Consider the following 27,815-nt stretch of genomic DNA (forward strand, 5'->3'; position numbering starts at 1 on the left):
CAAGAGAGGGCACTATTCAAGAGAGGGCACTATTCAAGAGAGGGCACTATTCAAGAGAGGGCACTATTCAAGAGAGGGCACTATTCAAGAGAGGGCACTATTCAAGAGAGGGCACTATTCAAGAGAGGGCACTATTCAAGAGAGGGCACTATTCAAGAAAGGGCACTATTCAAGAGAGGGCACTATTCAAGAGAGGGCACTATTCAAGAAAGGGCACTATTCAAGAGAGGGCACTATTCAAGAAAGGGCACTATTCAAGAGAGGGCACTATTCAAGAGAGGGCACTATTCAAGAAAGGGCACTATTCAAGAGAGGGCACTATTCAAGAGAGGGCACTATTCAAGAAAGGGCACTATTCAAGAGAAGGCACTATTCAAGAGAGGGCACTATTCAAGAGAGGGCACTATTCAAGAGAGGGCACTATTCAAGAGAGGGCACTATTCAAGAGAGGGCACTATTCAAGAGAGGGCACTATTCAAGAGAGGGCACTATTCAAGAGAGGGCACTATTCAAGAGAGGGCACTATTCAAGAGAGGGCACTATTCAAGAGAGGGCACTATTCAAGAGAGGGCACTATTCAAGAAAGGGCACTATTCAAGAGAAGGCACTATTCAAGAGAAGGCACTATTCAAGAGAAAGCACTATTCAAGAAAGGGCACTATTCAAGAGAGGGCACTATTCAAGAGAAGGCACTATTCAAGAAAGGGCACTATTCAAGAGAGGGCACTATTCAAGAGAGGGCACTATTCAAGAGAGGGCACTATTCAAGAGAGGGCACTATTCAAGAGAGGGCACTATTCAAGAGAAGGTACTATTCAAGAAAGGGCACTATTCAAGAGAGGGCACTATTCAAGAGAGGGCACTATTCAAGAGAGGGCACTATTCAAGAAAGGGCACTATTCAAGAGAGGGCACTATTCAAGAGAGGGCACTATTCAAGAGAGGGCACTATTCAAGAGAGGGCACTATTCAAGAAAGGGCACTATTCAAGAGAGGGTAATTGCCTACAATGCCGGTTTTCCTGGTATACTACCGGAAAACTAAGGTAACTACCGGCATGCCGGGGATTTTTGACTTTGATCGAAAAACTACCAGAACTGGCACTGAACCATGAGTGTTCAAAAAAAGGTTGCTTTGTGGTGTGACAAGGGCACATGCATTTATATTTATATTTATTACAACATCTCAAGACTCGATGGAAACACCGGCCAATGTTAAGAGAGTGGGTGATTGCCAACCACGGCGTTAAATAAAAATAAGGGGAGGGAAAAAGAAAGAGTAGCAAAATGAACAGCAATAACAACTCCGTAAGAGACGCAAAGGACATGTGGATAATGAGCTATTTATGTTGAGTAAATAAGGGGCGGCACGGATTTTAAACAGGCGGAGTGAGGTCAGATCCTTAACTTCTCTGGGTAGAGTCAGCCAAACAGAAGAAGCAATAAAGAGAGGGGAGCGCAAAAGAGTGGATGAGTTACACTAAGGGAGTAAGAGCGAGTTTCTAGTTCTTAGAGAAGAGAACCATTTCACAGAATCACACATGTAGGGGTGATCTGACAATGAAGGAACTCAGGTTTTGGTCCCCCAATGAGCAATAGGTTAGAAATGAATAAAAAGAAAGAACAAAATTTCCAAAATAATGCGCACAAAATACGCAAAAAATACTCAAAAACTGCCCACAAAAGCGGAAATGGCCAAAATTGGCGAAAAACCAGCAAGATAAGGGAAGCGAGAGAAAATTAAGTGAATCTAGGTGTGTGACTAAGGGATTTGCTTTGGCTGGGTTGGCAAGTACGAGAGGGCACTATTCAAGAGAGGGCGCTATTTTTTGTTAAATTTACGTCATCCCGTCGTTCAGAACTAATAAGAAACCCATGACCACTCTTGATCAATTACAGGCAAGGTTTGCTAGAGCTCTACTAAAAAGAAAAAAATTGCATTTGATTACACTTCTTCTAAATCTGTTTTAAATTCTAAATGCTCCCTAGAATCACTAGCTTATTGTCGTCAAATCATCAGTCTCACCACTTTTCACGGATATGTTTTCCATCATCGTGATTACCTTGCTGATTTCCATTTCAACATCACGAGTAGTGAGCGACGACCAAATAAAATCATTCTTCCCAAATTTAAATCATTGTCTAAGTCTCTCTTCATGTTACGAACTGCTATTCTGTGGAACATTTTTAGGAGGGGTTGAGTACCGTAAGAGACGTACAGCCAGTCATATTGTCATGTTGAAATACTACAATTTGACACAAATTACACATAACACGAAGCCGTTTTTTGAAAAAAGTAAGTAATATATCTGCTCCATTTATTCTATGACTTGCACAATGAACCAGTGTTTATTAAAAAACATATTCTTAGCTGGGGTCGAGTGCCATATAGGAGAGTTACATCTAGTCATACTGTCATGAACAGGCAGCACTTTTCCTGCAGCAGTCACACCATAATCGTCATTATTTCCACGGAAATCCTCTTCCATTGTCAGCTCCTACGTCGTTAGATACGACGTAGGGCTTTAGGACCAGCTCGTCAAAAATAGAGAACGTGAACAAGCGTGCCCGCGACCTCTGAGTAATCGTAGCATTATTTTACTTGAGCACTCCACTAAAAACTTGATCAATGCCAAATCGATGCCTACAGAAAAATCATACTTCGCAGGCATTGCGTTGCACGCTTGGAGGTGAAATACAGAAGGCAAGTCGATCCGCATATGACCAAGAGTGTACACCAGCGTTAGCTCCCGGCTAATCGCAGTCCCCTCACACTTCCAGAACACAGGGTTTTGTAGTATTGAATAATTATACGGAAGAAGTATTTAGACAAGAGAGTAGCCAAGGGTGAGAAGGAGAATAGAGAACAACTGACTGGAGTATGCGCTCTTCTCATTGCTATGGTGAAGGAGCGGGAAATACGGATAGTGAGTATTGTACTCCCTCAGTATAAACACAGCTATTACATAGCCTCGCAGGGGCTTATGCACTCTTGCTAGGACTATTCGGATTGGAATGGAATGGACTAGTCGAAAAAAATAACAATGTGTGCGAGGAAACCCCTGAGACAAGGATTTCTGTGCCGTGTCACCTCCCTGGTTTGGGTACGACTCCCTGATGATAAACCATCAAGAATAACCTCGTATGATCAAACAGATCCGTAAATGTGGGGAACATTTTATTATATTACTTTTCTTTATATGCGCAAGCTCCACTGCAGCCACTTCATTACATGAAAAACATTAAACACACCATCTTCAAGTGGTCTCTTCGCTGCAAATTGCAATATTTCAATCAAATTTTCGGCCAGGAGAAAAAGAAGTGAGGTGGACCTATATCAGACAACACTAAGTGGAACGGAGCTACACAACACGTGATAATATTTGATAAAATTGCAAGTGTTCAGAGTGTGAGTGTGAATGTTGGTGCGAGTACGAGTATGATTGTGTCTCAGTCAGTGTTTTGGCATGTGCATGGGTGGGTGTGTGCGTGCCTGTGCCGAAAGGATGGTGCAATTCTGTCAATTTTATCACATATGGTGTAGTTTCGTTCCACTTTGTGTTGCTTGATATAGGTCCACCTCACTTGTTTTTCTCCTCAATCCTGATGATGGGTCCTGGCCGAAAATTTGATTGAGATAATTATAGTAATTTGCAGCGAATAGATCGCTTGATGATGGTGTGTTTAAGGTTTTTCATGTACTTTTCTTTAAAGGGGAACTGTTACCAAAAAATCTTTGTCTTTAATATCTTGTAGTTCTTTGGCTCCTGATCACGATGGTGCTATCCGTTTTTCTCTGCGATGTCTGGAAGTGGGCAATAACTTGAAAAGAAGGTGCCCAAAATTGTCCCGAAGTACCGAGTGACGTCACGCCGGACTTGACTTCCACGCGTACATTCGTCGTCAAAAAAACGGAGTCCAGCCCGTGTGCTGGTCGATCGAGCTAGCTGTTCCAATGTACGGTGCACGTGTGCCTTTTGAACTGTAACACAGATGGGTACGTCGTACCGAAGGAGAATGCCAAAGAGGCAGAGACCCACCCGCAGCTGCACAGCCAAATCAAAATAAAAAGCAGCTGAGCTTTCACCTTTTTGACTTCTTCCACGAGGATCTAAGTTTTTATTTTGTGAGCACGGAAGTACGTCGTTGTTTCGAACTTTTCGTGTGAGGAACAACACGATGATGAGTGCATATGCAGAAAACATTACTCTTCCGGCCAGCCATAACACCACCAACCTGATCCCCAAAGGAACGCAATGTAGGTACGTGAAGGCGATTCATCTGGCGATGTTGCTGAAGATGCAGATGACAAACTCTGACGTCTTTCATTTCAGAGCCGAGTGGGCAACACCGCCACCTTCGGCTTCGATACAACGACATCATTTTCAAGCACGAGGTATGTGTGTCACACTAACAGCAAACAAACATCCTCCACTCCTTCGTAATGACAAATAAAACAAAGAGCTGGAGCTTCGTGGAGGAAGTACCAGTGCGACAAACTGCTGTCGACTTTTGTTTATTTTGTCCCTTTTTGGCGTTCTCATTGTGTACAACGTACACATCGAGTGTCCGAGTTCAGAAGGCAAGGGTGCACCGTACATCGAACAGTTGGCTCGATCGACCAGCACACGGGCTGGACTTCGTTTTTGACGATGAATGTACGCGTGGAGGTCAAGTCCGGCGTGACTCGGTACTTTGGGACAATTTTGGGGACCTTCTTTTCAAGTTTTCACCCACTTCTAGTCATTGCAGAGAAAAACGAATAACACCATCGTGATCAGGAGCCAAAGAACTACAAGATAAGACAAAGAAAAGTTTTGGTGACAGTTCCCCTTTGAGTCACATTTTGTTTTAAGAGAGCACACATTGCTTTAGCTGTGATGGCTAATGTCAATACTGGGTTTGCACAGCAGATTCAGGAGCTATCTGATCACGGCTAACCTTATAGGGCAACGCTGTGTGGTCCAACCGTGGTGTTTCCAGTCCTGCGTAGTATCCCATCTCGATCAGCTTCTCTCGATCAGCCACAGCATCCCAGCGGATGCACACATCATTCGGAAAGTTTTGAGCGTCTAAAAACTCCCTGTTCTGAAACCACGGTAAAGCTGCATGAGAACAAGGTAAAAACTTAACTTCATTACCAACAGTACATATTTCTGCTGACTTCATGGCTAGACACGGAACAGTGGTAATGACGCTGGCATTAATTAAAGGAAGGTTGGTTGCTCGCAACATTGAGCTCAATTTTTAATTCCTGGATGGAAGTCGCGAGTCAGTCGAGTGTCAAGTCAAGTTGGTGGGAAGGAAGGATCTCGATTGTGGCGAGCAACCAAAACGAATTCAGCCGGGTTTGTAAAGATTACAATACTTGAGCTTCATGGATATTGATGCGATAGCAGAAAATGCCAGACAATGTGGGAAAGTATACACAACAGTATCGTTACGTACGTTCACTGATGATCGTAACGAGAACACTGTTTTGAACTTTTTTTCTTTTACATATCATTTTCACACCTGTCTCCCATTTTCGTTATTGTCGTCATAATAAACAATGATTACTGACCAGTTTGTCCTCTTGGTTGCGATACTAACTAACTTACAACTAGTAAGTAACATTTTGTTTATTTCATAATGTTTACAGATACTGTACTGTTGTGTACTTCAGAAACTCTACTCTTCTCCTTCTTGGAAAAATGTCAATCTTGCTGGTGATGAGCCGGAGGCCTTTCCATTCCTTGATTGCTCATATCCGTGTATCATCACACACACGCACACACGCACCCACAAATAGACACACAAACATACACACAACATATACACACACAAGTCAACATCAACATACTTCCCACTGGCGCACTGTTATTCCAACGTCCTCCGCCAGTGAAGTGCTCCGGTCCTTGCTGCTGGTAGTTTGCCAACACCTTGTTCACGAAATTGTGGATCATGTAAAATAATGGATCCATGCCTGGTATCACGCCTTGGAATGTTCCACCCATACCAACATGGAAGTTGGTATCAAAGGTCTCATAGAGACCTGTACAAAAATTCCAAGCACATAGGAAAATGTAAAATGTGTACTAGTAGGTACAGTTCGGATCGGCTATAGGGTTGTCGGCTATAGGGTTGTCGGCTATAGGGTTGTCGGCTATAGGGTTGTCGGCTATAGTGTTGTCGGCTATAGGGTTGTCGGCTATAGGGTTGTCGGCTATAGGGTTGTCGGCTATAGTAACATACCTCTTATAGCGATCGTATTTTCAAATTCATTTTCGTAAACCACCCCTTTCTACACATATCGGATCGGCTATAGTAATAATCGGCTATAGTATTATATTATCGGCTACAATGATACGATTTCTTTGTCAAAATGATTTTATTGCATACATTTTTCATAGGCTATAATGATGATCATAAAAAATTATACATCGTCCAGGGCGAGATCTGATTCGCGGCAGTCGGGAAGTGCTGGTACGACTATGATATCCCTCAGAGGAAATTCGAAATGTTTTGCGTTGGCTGTGCTCCGGGGCATCCTCGAGCGAGAGTGGAGGCAGTAGTAAGTACCAGCGCTGAAGCGCTACCGTGGTCTCCGCCGAGATGTTGGAGAAGGCATTCGGAAAACAACGAAGACGATCAGGGACGTGGAGAAGCTTCTCCGTGACATACGACATCACGCGTCGATCAACCTGCCACTTGGAACCGTTTCAGCGGTGATGAGTTGAGCGATGGCGACCCAAACTGAGACTCTACTCCCACTAATCGATCCTGTAGATATTGTTGATATGTCGATTGAACGTGTTGAAGTGTTTCTCTTCTGAAAGAACACAATAATCATTTGTTGAGCACAGCTTGAAAACTCATGTAAAAAAAGTCATGAAGTTTTTGTTTCCGCAGGAAGTAGCTCTGCACTGCGCGTACTGCACAGTCACTGATTCGAATGACATCATACACGCATGTGTCAGGCATACCTAAGTATGCATATCGCCTGTAGTATTAATTATTATATCGCCATAGTGATATTTTCACGAAAATCAAACACCAACGCTATACCCGATCCGTATTGTACTCTTTATCCAGGGCTTTGGCAGCCGGTTCGGCTGATCCCCTCAATACGTGCAAAATGGGCTTTTTGTCACATAAGGAAATAACATGTTATTTTCATTTCTGATCAAGTATACCATTCGGACCGCGGGAAAACCCGCTACCACCGCCACAAGACATGTTTGCGATGTCGTTTTGTGGCACTGAACACCACACTCGGTGCTAATTCAACAATGAAGACTGAAGAGAGACAACATATTTTTCTGATCCAACAACTAATTGGAGACTAGTTGGGTGGACACACCCATTCCCAAAGCACTGCAAATGGAACCGATTCTTTTACTTACAACGTTTCGGCAATATTGCCATCGTCAGGTACGATTGAAACAATGAATGAATCAATCGTACCTGACGATGGCAATATTGCTGAAACGTTGTACGTAAAAGAATTGTTAAAAAGTCGGCGTGGAGGCAAGAAACCAAATATCCATGAAAGTAAAGTGAGCACACTCGTACCACGAAAACAATGGAACAATATTTTATGATTTGAACGTCGTTTTCATGTGATAATCCTCAGAAATCATCATCACACTGAGAGTTGGACAACAAAGGAAAGATATTTATGGCACAATAAAGTGAACAATATTAGATCTAAAACTAATACAAGAAACACTAATATTCTAAAACTAGCACTATTGGATACTCACATACCCACTCACATACATGTACCTTTCTCACCCTCATTTCTCCAATATACACTAAGTATTGCTTTCACATTGCTCACTGCTCATGTAATCACGCCTCCAATAGTGCTAGCTTTAGAATATCAGTGTTTCTTGTGTTTCTTGTCCATGTATTAGTTTTAGATCTAATAATGTTAACTTTATGGTACCATAAATGGCCGGCGATCTGCGAAAATCACCCTTCGGTGAGATGTAAATTTTTCGAGAAAATCGCGATTAAAGATTGATCACTGAAGCGTGACCAAGCGCAAACTCTGACAGCAGGTAACTGGTTGTCTTTGAACAGTCACGATGGCGGAAGGTGGAAGACGGTGATCGCTGGCTCAAACCGTTATAGGCTTCTCGGTGGATGATACTTTTGCCCTCCTGGACCATGGACGGTGATGTTTGGGAGCGACATCGAGTGCTCAGATGAGAGTCCTGACGACGAGCCAACTGAGCTCGCTACGGCAGAAGCGCTACAGAGTGATGCGGAGGAAAATGTTGATGAAGCGGCGCCAGCGCAGGACGATCAGCCTCTAGCTGCAAGTGGTCCCGGTAAGCGAAAGCGAGAAGGTCAAGCTGCGACTGTATCAACACTTGAAGACGTTGTCGCCGGCGTTGAGAAAGGCTGTGGGTGTTAGGGTGCGAACTGCTTCACCAACGTCGCACCTGACGACATCCTGCGCGTTCGCAACTTGGCGGCGTGCTAGGAGCTAAGCAACGAGAGTTTGTGCTGCCTGCTGGGAAGCTGGAAGCTCTAGCGAGACGTGGTGAAGTGTCTCATCACGTGGCGGCAGCCCAAGCTGGCGTCAGAGGTCGGATTACGTTTGAGTATGCTTTTGCCTTGTCGGTCCGCCTCCAAGTATCCCGCCAGCAGGATTGCCCAACCAACGTGCAGATTACCTCTACAAGCAGATTCGACAACACTGCCATGAGGAGAATAGAGATTATTACCTGGCCAGAGCTAGCAGCAGGTGCTTCACTGCCAGAAGAGCCCTAATTGGACTTGTGTCGACATTGTCATGTCAACAGTAGTTATTTTTCTTCTCTCATTGCCTGTAAAATAGCATCACGAAGGCAGAAAACATCAGCAAATTTTTGGGCTATTTCCCCAAATTCTGCACTGGAGTGTCCTAAACAAACCACCTCATATATCCGCAAGGAGCGGTCAGACTGCCCTGAAACTTCGGTATTTTGAGTAGCATGGATATGTGATTGTTTTCCATGACAAAACTCGTTTTTGCCAAAAAGTCACCAAGGGTGATTTTCGTAGATTACTGGCCAAATATCTTTCCTTTTGTTGTCCAACTCTCAGTGTGATGACGATTTCTGATAATTATCATATGAGAACGAGGTTCAGATCTTAAAAATTAATATTGTTCCATTGTTTTCGTGATATGAGTGCGCTCACTTTACCTTCATCGGTAAAATAATTGGCTCGGTTTGTAGTGCTTTGGGAATGGGTGTGTCCACCCAACTACTCTCTACGGAAGAATCTGAAAGATGCCTCAAAGTTACTTCTCAGCTACAAACTAGTATTGAAAACAATCCAGCTCAAGTATCTGGAACACGGACATGCAACCTCTATTTATGGTTAAGCGCTGGGGAATACCCCTCCACCCCCTCGATTAGTCAGCCAAGGCCAGAGGCATTACACAATCCACCGGTCGTTATCGGAACGCCAAAAAGACAAGGCTCCTCTCTTTGTGGGAGTTTTCAGTCACTAGTGTCATGGACTTGTAGCCGTTCCTTCTCTCTCCCCCCCCCCCCCCCACCATGACTGGCACTGGCATGAAAAGGGACTGGACTGGCGTTTCAATCAGGAATGATTTACACAGAGTACTACTACTGGAGTATAATTATTACAAATTTACAATAACACAAATTCTAGCATTCCGGCAATACGACACCAAGTTGGTCGGTACCAAAGGTGGTAGTGCATCCTTTCTTTGCTTTGAAAAGGATTCCTGGCTCACAATGGTTTAAACCCAGCTCACGTTCCCTGTTCAAAATTATTACATCTCAAAGCGCAGTTTACCTAGCTCAAACATCATAGAGCTGTCTGGAGGCTCAGTCAACATGGTTTGGAACTCCAGGTATGATGTAGGCTTCATCGTGGAGGACATATTCCGTGTCAAGCATGACGTGTAGGGCAACTCCACACCATTGTGAATGAACTTTAGAATGTTGTATTCTCCTGTGAAGAACGACAGAGATAAGCCATTATGAATTTAATGGGCGCTAGTGATGGAGATCTCGTATCATCATTCCAACACATATCAATTCTTCATAATATGCCAGCACAGAATTCGTTGTCTGGACATGCGAAATTAACAAGTACATCTCGATGGCCTTTGTAAATAAGCCATTCATCAGTAAGATATGACAGGTTAGTCCTGTCTGTGAACAGTGTCTTGTCTAGTATGTGATACAAAAACCAACATAATACTCGCTTCCTATAGCATACAAAGCATGTTCTCCATACTTCTTTGTGATCACTGGTCTGACTGGGGCTACGGAAACAAAGACGATGGCGGGGAGAGAATACAGATTGTACTGGTCAGTTCAGTTTGCATGAGCAGGCTGTGCCGGTCAGTTCAGTATCCACGAAATCTGTGTCTAAAGTGCATTTTGACATACATATTGTGTTGTGGGTTCATGTTTGGATAATTAGAATGTCTGGATAAGGCCACCTAGAATTAATTCGTTGTTTCGGGTCACATCACTCATCCGTACCAGGGTCGGTCGGTCGGGTTTATTTTTTATTTTATTATATTTTTTATTTTGGTTACTGCCATGCGCGCCATATGGCCATGCGCATACATAATAATTATCGAATAGCCTTTGTCCATCAAGCCAGTCGATCAAATCTAGACGATCCAGCGCCTTAACTTAAGATCTAGGTCCCCAGCTAGCTCCAGGACCAGATCTTGACCTCGCTAGCAAACGAGTCTGACGAGCAGCTCCCACAAAAACTTCTGTCAATGAGCGACACGGTGGCGGAGCTGATGTTGTTTCAGGACCGATCGCGGATCGGAGAATATACAACGTCGTCACCAAGCGCTGCAGTCTGTCATTTGGCTGCTTCTGACTCTGACTCTGTTATCGATGTCTGGACTCAGTCACTGCTATTATTATTTTAGGGTCGCGTGTGTACATGAGCCAGAGCGCGCTTAAACATGACCACAGCTTTTTTTGAAAAAGTCGAGAAAATCGCGATTTGAATTCCGCGGCAAAAAATACGAAGTGCAGTGCAACGCGAGTTGCTGTTGTTGTTCTCCTCGGTCGACTGGACTGTTCCGGATGCATTTCTTTGTTGAAAGTAAGTTTATTTGTTTGAGTTTGTATTCCATGTTGCGCTGAGTCGCCTAAAACGGATCGTCATCGATGTATCGATGGAACAGGCTAGTAGTAGTAATGTACTGCGGAGCGAAAGAAGACGACATCCTCGCACTTCATGCGCAGGATAAAATATTTTGAGGATTCGGGTCGGAAACAGAAGGAAGACGATGATGGCTACAGCGACGAGTCATTTGAGGGCGACACTTTCATCGAGTGTAAAAGAATTGAAGCTGGTAGTCCCACGAACTGCAGTGACGAGGAATTCTACTCTGATGACAACCTGGCAAGCGATTGGCATCGACACTGACTTGGGAGGTGAGTCGGCCGATGATTTGGCCAGAATGGACATCGCTGCACATATCCGGGACAATGCCAGTATTGGTTACAAGTGCAAAAACAATCAATGGACTCTGCTGCTCCCTCAACTTGCTCAAGTTGATAATTTGAGTACCCTTGTGCGGAACATCGCTTGCACGAGCAGTAGGCAGCGAAAGCAGTACTCTCTAGCGAGTGGAGAAAACTGTGTGCAGATGGGATTTGGTGTGGGGAATATGAGTGCGACGTCGAGTATGTTGAGGAAGACTGTGTGCAGCAGTGTATACTGTATATCTGAAAGTACAGGTGGAGTGTGATGGAGAGGACGTGGAGTGCCAACTTCTTCGGCCATCTACAGATGTTGACCGTGTTTTCGCTGGCGGTTCTCCAGTTGTACTCCAAACAGGAGGTATTTCGGACAACCAGCTCAGTTGCCATAGCAATTTTGGATGTGGCTGAGTACCTGTCAGCTCATGCTATAAGACCCTGGACAGAGGAACTGACCCAGAAAGGATGAACCAAGGGACATATCAACTGTGTTCAAAAATGACAATCCCATTGCTGTACATAGAATTTCACCATTTCAACAGTGCTGCATATAATACCATTGTAGCAACACTTAGACATGTCAGATCAATCCAAAACTTTCAGGCAGCGAACAGTATGTGTGTTTGATCATTTTTGAACAAAAAACTGAAAATCGAACTTTTGGTCTGTGGTCATATTTTAGCGTGCTCTGGCTCACATAGCCTGGTCATGTACACGTACATTTGCATGCACAATCAAAAAAAAAACATTTTGCGGTCGGGTGAAAAAAGACGGTCGGTCGGGTGACCCGAAACAAAGAATTAATTCTGGGTGGCCTAATTAGAAGTCTTTTCCTTGCATGTTGAGGTTCGAAATATCAGGATTCCACCTGTAATCACTTCCCACCACGTCCCAGGGCATGTGCACTGGTCTTCAACAGGTTGTCCAATTGTTGCCTAAAGGGACCATCTTCAATGATCCTACCATGCATTTAGATACCAGCTTGGAAGATAGGGCATTTATACCGTAGTCGTAATTGATGCTGGAAGCTCAATTACCTTTTCTGTATGGTCCATCAACTACACAGAAATCAGGAGCCACTCCTGTGCCACCAAAACCTTCAGGTACTTGCTCTAAGTACGTCTGAACAAAAACAATAGAAAATGCACAGACCAAAAGACTACTGGTAAGTCGCCTGGTTTATGACAATGGCAGCACCTGGCCAAAAAACTTGATTGATTGAGATTAAAATTTGAAAATTTGCAGAAAAGAGACGACTGGCATGTGTGCTGGTATAGGGTTGTCCGTGCTATGAAATGTTTGCAGTGCACCTTGACAAAATTAATGGTTTTTGATGGACATGAGAAACCGGAGTACGACTACATGCACGCATGTTTTAAAGTATAGTTTTACAACAAGTAGCACACTAGGCAACGGAATCACACTGTGGTTACAAGAAGTAGTGTGAGCAATTTATTTAACCCTCATTCCAAGTTTTGGGGTCCGTTTAAGGGGTATAGATTTTGGAATATATCTTTATATTCCTTCATTGTATCTCCCTGAAATTTCAGGTATTCCTCAACAAGTAGATATCAGAGGTAATAAAATTGTCTGGGTTAGAATTACATGATTGGTTTCAATTTTATTTCGGAAATAATGTGTGAGGTCCGTTTGGACCCCAGAAAACTACATCATAGACATGTACAATAGGCCGTATATTTTTCATCGCCCATAGCTTAGCTCTCATCAATTCATTCTGACATCGATGTTTAAGGAAGACAAACAGCAGAGCCCTGAAATCATCTTGTACTACAAAAGTACAAAGGATGCGGTGGATAACCTCGATAAATTGTATTCAACATACACCGTCAAGTGAAGGACGCGACGGTGCCCCAGGGCCATTTTTTGCCCATAAATGTAGAAAGTGTTGATATCACCTCCACAACTACGTTGCGCTCTCAGCCGACTAGACCCTCCTGCACACAGCCATCACCACTGCGAGGACACTTCCGTTGACGCTGAGAGCGCAGTGTAGTGGTGGAGGTGATATCAACATTTTCTTCAATGGCCGAGAGCTCTGTCGCAGAATGTAATAACATAAAGATGTACGTTGCAGGAATTATCATCTGGCATTCCAACAAGCCTAGCTGCATGCATCGCCAATGAGAAGGCATCCAAGCATCTCCTATTCTTTAGATAGCTCAATACCGACCGTGTGAGTCTTCATTTCCAGTGACGCGTGGTAACATCTTGTTACCTCGCTTGCCAAAGCTAGGGAGCTTTGATATTGCGTGGATTTCTAAAGTTGTCAGCACCTGGTGCTGATACAACACAAGCTAGTTGCCGAAGGTTCCCGCTGCGGCCACAGAAGTCACAAAAAAGTCAAGGCCTTGCTTGCTCAATATGGTTTCAGCGATTGTTCAACGAACATCATTATTTTTGTACAATTTGCGATAATGTCGGAAGTTCAAGGGGAATATTTCGCTTCCAGCTTGGGAAATTTCTGCTTTCAGCTCCATAATGGACTATAGGAACCAATAAAATCTTCGAACTATTTGGAGAATCGAAAAATATGTGTCCTGGTTCCAGATGGACCCCGCGTCCGTGTTTGATAGATGTAGCCTGTTCGAAGAGTAGTTGCCAAAATACCTACTAGTAGTTCCAACTCCATAACACAACACAGGCCTTGTATTTGTGTCTCGAAACCCTGAGAAAATCCTTTCTTGCTTGTGGTGGGGGCTGGCTAAATGATAGACACCTAGTATATTATGTTGCATGTCACAAGTTCATCTCGAAACTTTCCTCTTTTTGCCCTCTCCCACACATGCTTAGGGTCACTTTTGTGGTTTTCTGGCATACTCTCCCACATCAGCTAAACCTCATCAGTTCTGTGTATTTGCGGGCTACATTTTTTGCAAGTGTCTTTGGGTCCGGATTACGAGTTGACTTTTGGGAAAATGCTACTTATACGGTAGTGAGTCTGTGCCTTTTCCTAGACCCCATCCCTATGTACAGTAGTGAGTCTATACCTTCTCCTAGACCCCATCCCTATGTACAGTAGTGAGTCTATACCTTCTCCTAGACCCCATCCCTATGTACAGTAGTGAGTCTATGCCTTCTCCTAGACCCCATCCCTATGTACAGTAGGAGTCTACACCGACAGTACCTCAGGCTCTGCATGTGACAAATGTAACTGACGGGTTGTTCAGCAGAGCAACTACTGATTGGGGAGTGACGGATAGGAGATGCTCACCTTGTCATACTCCAGTGAAACATCCCAGTAGGGAATGGTAACCCGGCAGTCAATCAGCCGTAGCAGGTTCTCCATGGCAAACAAAAGCAAATTGTGATAGCCTGTGGCATCGTTATGTGTATACAATGACTTGGTTATCTTTCTGCAGAAGAACATGGCATGCGACCATTGTATGGAGCGCATGGCTGGCTGGTATACTTCATTCTTAGCAGCTGTCAAGTATGCACGAGTAAATCTATCTCTTTCCTCCTGAATAGCAAGCCGGAAAGCATTCATACAATCCATGGAAGTAAACATAGGAGCATGTATGTAGTTGTGGAAATATACTATGTACATGATTATGAGCTCGGCAGTGCTCGGCAGTGCTTTTAAACCCCACTTCCACAATGTTGTATACGCCTTCAATTATTTAGCTCCTGGTGGATAATGCCAGTAGAAAACCAACAGAATTTGGTACTTTTCTGGTATGTTCATGCGTGTTTTGTATAATATACCAGACATACCAGAAAAGCACTAAATTGTAGATATCGCGGAAGAGCAGAACTGCCATTTCACTGCTTTTTGAGCAGAATTTGCCAATTTCGGGAGCATTGTCCACCATCCACCAGTATCCACCATAGCTAACTCAAATAATGATGTCTCCAAAAGTTATAATAATTATTGAGTTTCGATCTCAAGTAGAGCAGGGCATGTCTCAAAGAGTAGCACATATCAAAACAATTTGATGGGCACTACTGGCTTATGGATAACTGGATGCACACTCACTCTAACATTTACTATCAGAGATGACTCCGTCAACGTGGAAGTCAATTTCAACCTATTATGTCACCCAAAGTTTACATCAAGGATAGAGAGAGAGAGAGAGAGAGAGAGAGAGAGAGAGAGAGAGAGAGAGAGAGAGAGAGAGAGCTTGAACTCAGGGCCAGATCACCTCCATGCCATTGTCGATGGCAGCATATTCCAGTAAACAGCAGAAATGTCAAAAGGGAAAAGGCGTGGGGAAAAAAGGGCCATTCTCACACTACCTGAGATAAGTTCTTCACACTCTTCCTCAGCCGACAGCATTTCCACTTGCCATCCACACACTGACAGTCCAGGTTACACTGGCCAGTGTAGCTAGCATTGACACTGCATTCTGCGCAGCAATCAGGCAACACAGCGAATGGCATTGCAGTGAACAGGCACCTCACACCACCTTTGGAGGCTGAGCGACAAACAATTAAGGGGGGGGGGGTCCACCTGGGACATTTTCAAAATTAAAGCCAAGAACAAGCATTCTCAGGGCATTTGGTGCCTTTTCAGTGTACATGTAACTATAAGAATCAAAATAGCACTACCGTAAAGTACCGCCAGAGCGCCCCACCATCTTGCCCTTTCTCGGTCGTATTGTGGAGGTGGTCTCCTGTCTGTTACAGTGTAGGTCATACGACATGAACTTTGTACGCATATTGCACGTTCTGCAGACAATCCGTACCTTCGAGCGGACACGAGCTCCACACAGAAGCCGCCTTAGTGTGACCTTACATTATAGTACACACTATGGTTCTCACACTGTACAAACTTCGTGGGACTCGGTACTTTACGGAACTAACAACCAGAGTACATAACCTCAAGAGCGTGCAACTACCTGCGCAACCCCTATACAGTGCTGGGACGGCAGAATTCAACAAAACATGATGTGGTTCAAAACGTTATGCTGATGAACAAGCGGCTGAAAGTGACAACAAGAGAGTTGAACTCAAAGCAGGGTTGTGCACGGTGACCCTGTATTTGTCATGCACCTAATGAAGAGGTTCCGCACTACGTAAAGTTAAGCAACTTTACGTAAGTGGGCGGGAAAACCCCGTGAATTCTTGAGTTTGCAGTCCACTTACGGAAAGTTACCAGTGTCAGCAGCCGTCTTGAGTTCCCTTTTGGAACGGACACAATAAAATTTTTTTTACGGAAAGTTGCCGACGTAGAGTACGTTAATGGAGCTCTACTAACGGAGGTAAGTCTAAGTGGATTGGGGTATACATTTATGACTCTCTCCCTAGTTCGTACACTGTCGTGTTCGGAGTTGCCAATGGCAGCCACTTGATTCGAAACCCCGTAGTGCGGAACACGGATCAGAATTTGTAGTAAGACTTTCAGTAGATCGACTACATGTTGACTAATGTAATATTACGTTGTGTGGAACCTCTCTATTACGTGTATGGGTTTGTCACTTGATGTGACGTTCTGCCATAGCAGAGCCCTTAGCTGGAGTTCTACACTCTTGGGGGTTATGTACTCTTGCTAGCAATGGTGCCTAGCAAAGCACATACATATTACTATTATTATTTCTTATTTGTTTGGGATTTCCCAACAGCCAATTTTGCCTTTTTACTGGGAACCCTAAATGTGACTTTGTGAGACATGTACATTTATGTTGTCAAAGTATTAGGAAATTAGGTGACGACCTGCAGAAACCACATTCTCCTGTCGCTATCTGCTAGTCTTATTCTCCTCGACCTTTACGAAGAAATTCTGGCTTTGCTTACCACTCTATAATTATATACTATATAGCACTTTGTGTTCAGGCACTTTTGGTTAGTTTTGGTTCCTGTGTGCAGGTCCAATATGGCACTTTGTACACTAAACGTGGTTCGCTGGTCCCACAAGGAACAAGGCAGGTGGTCGCTGGTCCCGCAAGGCAGGTGGTCGCTGGTCCCGCAAGGCAGGTGGTCGCTGGTCACGCAAGGCAGGTGGTCGCTGGTCCCGCAAGGCAGGTGGTCGCTGTTTCCGGTGCAGTTTCTGTGTCCGTGCATGGGAAAGCGGTCGTTAAAAGCAGATACTTTTGCTTTTGAATTTTGAAGCTGATAACACTATAGCCGGTATATTACTATAACCGCCAACCTTATACCTGTGGTCTTCAGGAAGTGATGGGTAATGCATGGCGCACATTGTGGAAAGGATTGCTGTCGGAACAAATCATGATTCTGGAAAACCTACATAATACATGTATTGGGCATCAATGCCCGTTTGGTTTGCGATGTAAAATAAAACTTCAAACAAAAATCAAACAAAAACATCCTTCTGCACTCCGGACAGCAATGCGGCAGAGATGAAGGACGAACGTGCCATGGAATTCCTCAATGGGTTTAGTAGGTCGTTACTTACCAGTATTCGCCCGTGGGTCACGGGTATGATCTTCGTAGTTCAGCACCAGGTCTTTGAGAATTTCAGAGTGGTCCTTTCCATCCCAGTTCGGTGCGGGAATAGTTTTGGCGAGCAGGCCAGCTTCAAGCAGAAGCAGTACCGTTAGCGAAGGAACAATCCACATCACACTGGCAGTCGACGAGGTTCTCATCTCAGTAAGTCGGACAGCCACGTACTCGCCGCACAGGTTCACCACCAAGAGCGAAACCCTTGCAAAAGAATTTTCAGTACCGGATCTAGTTATCAGTAACTGTTATTCTTAGTTTGCAGAATAACAAGTTACTTGTGCCACCAGGCGTTCAACTACTACCGGCTAGGCGTGTGTGTTACTAATAGTAATACTACTACTACATGTAGTGCTGTTAGCTCCGAATACCAGTGAATGTAGTCATGCACTGGTTCTGTGCCGCATCAGGCCCGCATGCCGTCGAGGACGGAGAGCTTTGCTATTTTAGTATTTACGGATCTTGCTGATCTGCAAAAGAAGAAGAACTGGAATGTGTGCAAGCAGGCAAGGGCAGGGAGAGGTTTCATTTCACAAAGGCAGAAGAGAACAGAGACAACTGGCTAGCAAAGCAAAGCGCGCAGAGGACTGTAGCAAAGCGCGACATTAGTGTGACATTTCAAGTTAGTGAGACGTATCAAAATATCGACACCAGAATAAGTTCTACCTCTCACCTTACGACACTGGTGTCACCTGCGCATGCCGCCACCAGCACCTGCTCACTGCCACCAGGTCCAGGGCCTGCCTGCCATCACCGTAACTAAACTGTCACCTCTCCTTCTCTCCCTCCTTTTCACCTCCAATGTAAAAACTGACGCCATCCGCACCATGTTTCACTAACTTGAAATGTCACACTAATGTCGCGCTTTCCTACCCTTGCACGCTTTGCTACTAAAAGTAAAAGGTGTTTTATTGAACGCACAAACTGCAAAGATGATATGACTGCAAGGAGAGCAGTACTAAGTAGTAGTTATTATTATTATTAGACACAATCTCATAGCATGTGACAAGCATAGCTAATGCAGGGACAGAATCCCCTGAGACAAGGGCGTTGAGCCAGCCACGGCAATAGTAAGCTAGGAAAACAAAGCAAATATGAATTAAAGCAGAAAATGAATGGAAAATTACAAAGAAAAACGATTAACGGAAGTGAGCACTATCAAAATTCGTGCATCACCCAGGTATTCGAGAATGTTGAGAAGTAACTTTGAGGCATCTTTCACATTCTTTCGTAGAGAGTAGTTGGGTGGATACACTCATTCGCAAAGCACTGCACCACAACGTTTCGGCAGTATTGCCATCGTCAGGTACGATTGATTCATTCATTGTTTCAATCGTAACTGACGATGGCAATATTGGCGAAACGTTGTACTTAAAAGAATTGGTTCGGTTTGCAGTGCTTTGGGAATGGGTGTGTCCACCCAACTACTCTCCAGTAGGCTCAGGCGGATTATGCTGGCGAAATCATGGAATTATGCTTTAATGGATTCTCGCATTATGCTCACAAAATCCTGGTATTATGCTTTGGCACGCGGGGATACATATCCACTTTGTTGTACTTATGGAGCCTCAAAGTTCGGAAAATTGTGCCTTTTTCGTACTTGCATGTGGCCATAAGTACAAAAAAATACATGAGTATCCCCATACCAAGGTGTCCATGCATGCTAGAGATCAACATGGAAAAGAGAAAACATTACTTCTTCTATTCATTAGTTGACTTCTTTTGTAAAAAGATTTTTTCATTGCCAAATTAGTTTGAGTTACCTTTGAAAATTATCATCACGGTTCAATTGTCTTCGCAATCGTCCAACCGATGTCAACCGACACCCTGCGATTAATCAGCTCATCTCTCCCGAAGCTCCACCTCTACTTCCATCATGACCGAACATCAACTTTATCTCAATTTGTTTAATTATAAGGGGCCGTCCGTAAATATCGATGTTTTTTTCAAGACGATATTTGTTCATTTCCCCATATCGATGTTTTTTTCAAGACGATATTTGTTCATTTCTCCCCTCCCTCCCCCCTCAAAACGAACATACACATGTTTATGCAAGGTATCGATATTTTTTAATGAAGTTCAATTTCCTCATGAAACGTGACCAGCTGCCACTCTAATTTCGCCATACAACTAGGTTATTGTTGCCACGATCGCACAACCTTGCCATGGCTATGCTCACGAGGTTGACTTTCACTTTGTGTAGGTCATAAACTACATGTTCGAACAGCGCCCGTCCATAGATAGAGTTCGATATTTTTTCTGCAAAGACGAGACGAACAGGGCCCAAACCCCCTCCCCCCCCCCCAAACGAACGAATATCTTCTCTAAAAAAACATCGATATTTGTGGACGACCCCTAATAGAACAATATCCGGCATAGCCTGCGCAGTCATGGCTGCTAAAATCCAGAGGTCCAGCAGCAAGGACCGGATCACTACACTGGCGGAGGGCGTTGGAATAACACTAAATCAGTAACGAGTATGTTGATGTCAAAGTGATTCACCCAATACAGTAATAACATCAAGAATACATGAATGTGTTCTTTGTTTGTGTGTGTGTGTGTGTTTGTGTGTGTATGTGGGCCCGTGCGTGTGCTTATACACGGATATGAGCAATTAAGGAGTGGAAAGGTCTCAGGCTCGTCACAAGCAACACTGACATTTTCCAAGAAGGTGAAGAGTAGAGTAGGTACAGCTGTTCGCCACCCTTGCTGGGTCGTCTTCACAGGCCTTGCTCCATGGAGTACTAGTCCTCAAACGCGAACTCGAACCGGGCCCTGCACGGCCGATGGGGTACAGCTCAATGACATCTTGTCAACAGCAGTTCTGTGTTCTCCCCATACCGTTCATCATCCGACCTCGCCCTCGGCATACCAACGCCATAAAAACTAGTTTGAAGCATGCAGAAAAAGCACCATACTGTCGAGTAGGACGCTTGTCTCTTTTAAGTTCTGGTTTGAAGCAGTCGAAACGACATGACCACTGGCACCGTGCCAAGCCATTGATCACCGCAAAGCTAGACCTAGGCCTACGTGGTAGTCGGCAAACTTTGCATTACGCAAGTTTTGCAGTGCAATGACTGTTATAGTTGTACATGTACATGACTTGTATGTACTCGTTGTTCATGCTCCTTCAGCTGAATGACTTTTCATGCAGTTTCACTCTACTAGTATAATGTATACTGTTACGAAGGATTTTGGGTTGATATAATAGCACCACTGTACTTGCCAAAGCTGTTACATTTCAATTTCGCAACAACGATCAGACACAGCAGTTCAATTCACAACTGCGATCAGAGATAGTGTTGAACCATTCACTGACTACCTTTGAAAGGTTTGACATTCGTGGCAACACGACGTCAGACCTCGTATGTATGGTGTGTTCTGCCGTATTTTCAATGGCGTATCAGCGTCAAATCCTGTTTGGAGCGGAAAAGCGTGGTCCGTTCTTGCTTTTATTTTGGAGCGTCATCGTTGTAGTTCAGCACCAGGTCTTTCAGAATTTCCGAGTGATCCTTCCAATCCCATTTCGGTGCCTGAATGGCTTTGGTTAGGAGGGCGGCTCCAATAAGTATTCCTAGCAGGGTGACGACGTGGTCACCCTGCTAGGAGTACTTCTTGGAGCCGCGAAGACTGCGGCTGTGGTTTAGACCGCGGCCTGGAGAAACCTCATTCTCCTGTCGGTCTAAACCACAGCCGCAGTCTTCTCGACCAATACGAAGAAATTCTGGTTTCACTTACTGCTCTACGTATACTATTATATACTCAATCTGCATTATATACACAGGGGCGTGCTCGGCCCCCCAACTAGGGGGGTGCACGGGAGCCGAGGGGAGCCCCCCCCGGCAATTTTCTGCAATTTGTTTGCAACCTTTCTTGAATTTTAGAGCATATTTGCATACATTACAATTGCAATTACCCAGATTGAAAATTGTTGGGGGGTGCACGTGCCCCCCGTGCCCATCGCCGAGCACGCGCCTGATACATGTATGATTGTACTTTGTGATTTGGTTCTGGGGAAAGCAATGGTGGCGTTGACAACCTCAAAAGCAGAAACAAAGGAATATTTCCTGTGCAAGCGCTGCGGCAGTATGCTAGTGCACTGCATGCACCTTCTCACAGCACAGCGAACCTTACGCCTGGCTCGCAAAGCAACGACAGACCATTCAGGTTGTGCTTGAAACTAAATTCCCTCTATCCCAACTTTGTATGCCCTGATTTAGAGCTGTTGCGAAATACCACTTCGGGCCAATCGAACTCTTGCTAGTGGCACTTACCACTCTTGAGTGTAACACTGGCACAGTGACTGCTGCGTTCCTTTGATTCCCTAGCACCACCACCTGAGCCTCAACCTCCCCATACTGAAAATGCTAATGATGGCTGTCATGCCTTTTCCTCCTTGACCACCTGTGCGCTCCTAAGTTCCTTACTGACTTTGAAAGTCCTATGTGGTCTAGTCTGCGACTGTGCACATACATCCAGGCTCAACTTTCCGCGATGAGACCTGCGCGACGGAGCTGCGACAACCTGCGATTCAAAATGTTGCAGAAACAACTCTCGATCGCATGGCTCGTCGCTCATCGCATCGCAGAAGTGATATTGTGCATAGCTCGGTAGAAACACGGGGCAGCAATGCGAATAGAGTGGTTGGTAGCCAACCACGGCGATAAAGATAAGTAGGGGGTTGTTGATTTTCGGATCGGAGCAAGCAGTAACTATTAAAGTAATTATTTCACATGTGTAGCGTTGGCACGCTAGTAACTTCAAAGCGCATAGCGTTTAGTGTTTAGAGTATAGCATATCCCGTACTGTATCCCCATACGTTAGCGTATCCCCGTACATTAGCGTACGGAGTCTGCCTTTGTATCAAAGCTGCTGCTCACGATTCTTTTATAGCCAGTTAGTAAATTTAGTTGCCAGTCAGTTAATTCCATTGCAAGTTAATTTCGTTGCCAGTACATTTCAATTGCCAATTACAGTGTGTTCACTGAGACCCTTGTGCGTTCTTGCCTCCGAGAGACTGCGGCCCGCTACAAATTGGTGGCAGCGGTAAATTCATTTTGTTTCATTCTCTACCTAACTGTGTTACTTTACACGTTTCTCGGACCCCCATGGCTCAACCCGCTACAGCTCCGTGCGACGAATCAAGATGAGAATCATGTTTCTTGCCTTCCTGGGCTTGGCCCTGCTTATTAGCCTGCAGCACAGTCAGGGTGCTAGCGTGGATCACCCTTCTCTCCGCACGGCATCCATTGGAGACTCCGATGGCGATTCCAAGCGACCCGCTACCTACATGCATACTAACGGTGGTGATGGCGAAGCTGATGAGGACGACGACAGGCAGGCTGCTGCCCAAGACAAGGAGTGTATTCCCCAAGACCAGCAGCGCTTGATTTTCGCCGGCACGCAGTTGGCAGACGGCCGAACCCTGAGTGACTACAACGTTCAGCAGGAGTCCAATATTCACTTGGTACTTCGTCTCCGTGGTGGAATGCAGAATTTCATGAACACTCTTCCTGGCTAGACCATCACTCTTTACGTCGCGCCAAGCGATGCTATCGACAATGTGAAGACCACGATTCAAGACGAGGAAGGGGTGATCTGTGTGACGCCGAGCTAGCCGCTCTGAGTGACCGGCTCAACCAAGATGAAGATAAAACCTGGCTCGCCCTCCGCCATAGCTCCAGCCGCCGCCGTGGTTACTAACGCTGATTCCAGGTATGGCATTTTCTTTCCTGTCTTCCTTCAGTCTCCCTGTTCTCTTCAGTCTTCCTTTATGCGAGTGTGTGAATCCAGTTTAGTTTGGTAGGCGGCTGATCATGGTGAGCCACAGTTTACCCAGCTAACTTGGGACAATGTGTGTGACAACGCCCCTTATAGTTATAGTGTATTCAGTTCGGTTTTTGAACTGCGATGTTCCTGGCGGGTTGTGCCAGCGTTGTGCAGCAAGAGTGCTGTGGTTTTTCAGGTCCTATTTGGAGGACAGTTCTTTCCCCTTTTGACCCCGTGAGATCGTGTGAACCTGGTGTGCTTCTACTTTATGATTTGTTTATCAGTTCATTCTTCTGTCTATTCCAAACGTTATCATTTCCGATATTATTTGCCATACTTCGGTTGACGCTCTCCCAGTAATTCGCGATTTACTATAATGTTCACGACTCCATACCTGTATTATATTATGCAAGTCATCCATTCTGCCTATCTCTTATCGTCGAGTTTATTCCGACGCGACTATGCATGCCGCCAGTTTTGTTCTAAATAGCAGCCAGTTGTTGATGTCCAGCTATCACCTACATGTAGTATTCGAATCACGAGGACGTGATTGTATTTGAGAGGGGAGGTGTAGCGTTGGCACGCTGGTAACTTCAAAGCGTATAGCGCTTAGTGTTTAGAGTATAGCATACAGTCTACTCGCGATAAGTCACGCACTTTTAAGTCACGCACTCGCGATAAGTCACGCACTTTTTCATCCAGGACACCCATCTCAAGAATTTTTTATTTTTCGGGATTTTGTGGATTTCGTGGATTTCGTGAATATTTGCGAATGATGTGGTTTTCAATGATGGAGCTTGAATACTGTAAAGGTAAGAATATAATTATTATCTGCATATTGTATGATGTATGCAAACACAGTGTTGCTCAACAAACACAATCATTCTGCAGTCGGGAAGAACACATGAATGGATGGCTGAACCAGCGTCGTGCTGGCAGCTCGGTCATTTCGGATCAGGTAATCCAGCCGTCGTGCTGCAAGACTCAGTTCCGAGTTGTTGCGAGTGGTGCAGAAATTGAGCAACAACAGCATTGCTGCATCGACATCAGAATCTCTAGCTGCTGGTGCTGCTGCCGCTTCCTCTGCAGCCATTGCTGAAGACTCCGCATCATCATCCAACTGACCATCTGACTCCTCATCTGCAGTTGTAGCTGTCTCCAGATGCTCGATCAATTCGTCAACTTCTACGTCTCTCACAAGCGGGTCATCTTCAATGGCTACCCATGTCTTGGATGCCTCCAGACATTGCGATTCAGAGATGGCACCGAGCTCCACAATGTCCTCAACACCAGGACCGGCTTGGGTGCTCTTCGACACAGCTTCACATAAGCTCTGCATAGCGGTGCAAAGATCAGTGAGCGACTCTTGATCAAGCGGTTGCATGGCTGTGCGACCATCACGCTCCTCCAGTGACTCCTGGGCATCAGCTGGCAAGCAGTTTGCTTTTCGCCAACACCGCAGGATGCTGAGTGGCCGAGCATACTTCTCCCCATCCCATATGTCCTTCATTATTGTGATGGCATCGAGAACATGAGGCTTGTGGCCATGTGCAACTCCCTTGCACCCACGCCGCTGTTTCTTGCCTGCCTCCAGTGCTGCTTTTGCTGTGTTGTCATTGTCGAAGATATTCAACAGGCGTCGCAGGAGATCAGTCTTGTATCCGACCTTGAGGCAATGGATGATCCCTTGGTCCATCGGCTGAAAGCGGGAGGTCAGGTTGGGAGGCAGGAATGTGATGATGACGGACTTAGGTGAAAGCTTGCCCACACCTTCATGAGCTGGACAGTTGTCCAAGATGAGAATGCAAGGAAGCTCACCATAACGCTGCTTGTACCAAGCACAAAACACATCCTGCAGCCACCACTTGGTCACTGTCTTGTCAAACCAAGCGTTGGCTTGATTAGTGTAGGCCATGGGTGGGTTGTTCCCACAGAGATCCCAACACTGCGGACGCTTGGACTTTCCAACAACAGCAAGTGGAACTTTCTCCCCAACAGCAGAGGTGCACACCATGAGAGTGATTCTCTCCTTGGCCTTCATCTGTTTGACTCCACGAATGGTCCTCTTCTCCTCCTGCTGGCAATAGATACGGTTCGGTAGCTTCTGGTGGAACAGCCCTGTTTGATCAGCGTTGAAGACCCGTTCTAGAGGGATGTTCCGCTCGCTCATAGTTTTCTTTATGCCTTCCCGAAACGAAGACATGGCAGCAGATGCAACGTCCTCGTCCATCTCCATTCCTTCTCCATGAAGATTGACGCCGGTAAGGCCATTCCGCCGAAGCACATTGAGGCACCATCCAGGACTAGCGGTGAAGGAGTCGGCATCGTCGCCAAGCTCTTGCTTAGCGAAGTCGAGAGCTTTCTCCCTCAGGATCACCCACGACAATCCAAGTTTGTCAGTCACAAACTTCTCCCTTCGAAGCAAAATATACTTCACTAGCCGCTCCTCAATTTTCCCGAACTGGGAACTTCTGTTGCGGACTCCCTGTGGACCAGACGGATTAGCATCGGCGAGTTTGCCAGCTTCAGCATCCCTCAGCCAGCCGCGGAACGTCGCCTCCGGAACATTGTTCAACTTCGCAAATTTTCGAGCGGACGTTTTTCCACTCTCACGATAGAGACGAACCAAACGCAGTCGATCAGCCACTGTTCGCTGTTCTTTCGTTTTCTTATGAGAAGGCATCGTCAAGCAAAGGGAAACGAAATGTTGCACGACGGAAACAGAAGTGCGTCTTGTCAAATCTAAACCAAAACTAACGGAACGTCGTCTTGTCTTTCTCGATCATGCCATGGCTTCACGCTGTGGTAGATCTCTACGTCTCGTGTACAGACAGTGTACAGTGTACAGTGTACTAGTGTACTAGTGTACAGTGTAGACTAGTACAGTGTACCGTGCGCGTGCAGCTCACTCGCTGCTCAGTGCTTGTACGCGTGTTCAGCACACATGTCCATATGCAGAAGAAAAAATGACGGCTGTACATATGCATGACGTGGTGCATAATGTAAGTCGCGCACTCGCGGTAAGTCGCGCATTTTCTGTTCCAGGACACTGTGCGTGACTTATCGCGAGTAGACTGTATCCCATACTGTATCCCCATACGTTAGCGTATCCCCGTACATTAGCGTACGGAGTCTGCCTTTGTATCAAAGCTGCTGCTCACGATTCTTTTATAGCCAGTTAGTTAATTTAGTTGCCAGTCAGTTAATTCCATTGCAAGTTAATTTCGTTGCCAGTACATTTCAATTGCCAATTACAGTGTGTTCACTGAGACCCTTGTGCGTTCTTGCCTCCGAGAGACTGCGGCCCGCTACACATGTACTAGCTTCAAAGGCAGCACGACGAGAGCATACCGTGCCTTTCAACAAGTCCATTTCCTTGCTTTCATGGCTCGTGTGACGTTCCCAGAAGTGCCGTGCAGTGGCTCCCATGCCCACGGCGCAGGCTGGGATTCAAAAAGTGGGAAGGAAGCCTTTCTTGAAGTTTCTTCCCCTTGTACACTGTACTGGGCCCGGAAATGAATCCTGGGTGAGACAGACGACAACGACCGACAGCTACAGTATGCATAAAGCTGCTGCTGCTGCTCACTCCACAATCAGGAAATTAACCCGGATCTCTTTCTGACTTAATGCCGGCTTATGAGGGTAGCTTATGAGAAGCAGTGAAGAATGCCATCCCTGCAGGTCTTCGCGCTGCTAGTCCTGCTTCGGGCCACCTTCTCAACCAATGCCATTCCCGCACTGAGCTGGGATGGAAAGGACCATTCGGAAATTCTCAAAGACTTGGCGCTGAACTACAAGGATCACACCCGCGAACCTAGAACGAATACTGGTAAGGAGCGTGGATCTAGTTAATTAAGCAAGACTGATTGCTCTTCCGGCTCTAATGAAAAAAAGCTGTACATGGTCTTCCCGTTCTGGTCAGGGTTCATCTCCCCTTTACAGTCAAGATCTTGAATTCAGGTAGTACTACTCGACAAGGTGTTCACCTACCACAAGACAAAACATCGTGGGTTGGGTATTTTGAAACGATTACCGAAGCTTACACAGTTTCCTTCACTTGGGGACAGAAGGAGTGTGGGAAGCAGAGACATCTTTCTGACTTAGCGACATGCCTTTGAGAACGTTGTAATGGTGAGACTCACAGCTTGCCAATACAATTTATG

The 27,815-nt window shown here is 45.3% G+C and overlaps 2 protein-coding genes across 3 annotated transcripts in view; both read right to left on the reverse strand.

The window, feature by feature from the left end:
• The window catches only part of LOC135809747 (tyrosinase-like), a 94,221-nt gene extending 76,045 nt beyond the window's left edge, over positions 1-18,176 (reverse strand). Inside the window, exons 1-7 of one of the 2 annotated variants that reach the window (XM_065323166.1) lie at positions 17,840-18,176; positions 15,724-15,833; positions 14,699-14,947; positions 12,504-12,588; positions 9,800-9,958; positions 5,841-6,032; positions 4,940-5,103 (exon numbers count right to left, since the gene is read on the reverse strand). In XM_065323166.1, coding sequence (XP_065179238.1) covers positions 4,940-5,103; positions 5,841-6,032; positions 9,800-9,958; positions 12,504-12,588; positions 14,699-14,947; positions 15,724-15,833; positions 17,840-18,029 — 1,149 coding nt within the window. In that variant the 5' untranslated portion in view covers positions 18,030-18,176. The remainder of the gene's footprint in view (positions 1-4,939; positions 5,104-5,840; positions 6,033-9,799; positions 9,959-12,503; positions 12,589-14,698; positions 14,948-15,723; positions 15,834-17,839) is intronic. The other variant, XM_065323165.1, reaches the window with a different exon arrangement.
• Positions 18,177-24,532: 6,356 nt separating this feature from the next.
• Positions 24,533-26,335, reverse strand: LOC135810506 (jerky protein homolog-like). Its single transcript, XM_065323997.1, has one exon. The coding sequence runs from the start codon at positions 26,333-26,335 to the stop codon at positions 24,533-24,535; it is 1,803 nt and encodes a 600-aa protein (XP_065180069.1).
• Positions 26,336-27,815: the final 1,480 nt, after the last annotated feature.

The sequence above is a fragment of the Sycon ciliatum genome, chromosome 2 (genome assembly GCF_964019385.1).
Source record: "Sycon ciliatum chromosome 2, ocSycCili1.1, whole genome shotgun sequence".
NCBI lineage: Eukaryota > Metazoa > Porifera > Calcarea > Leucosolenida > Sycettidae > Sycon > Sycon ciliatum.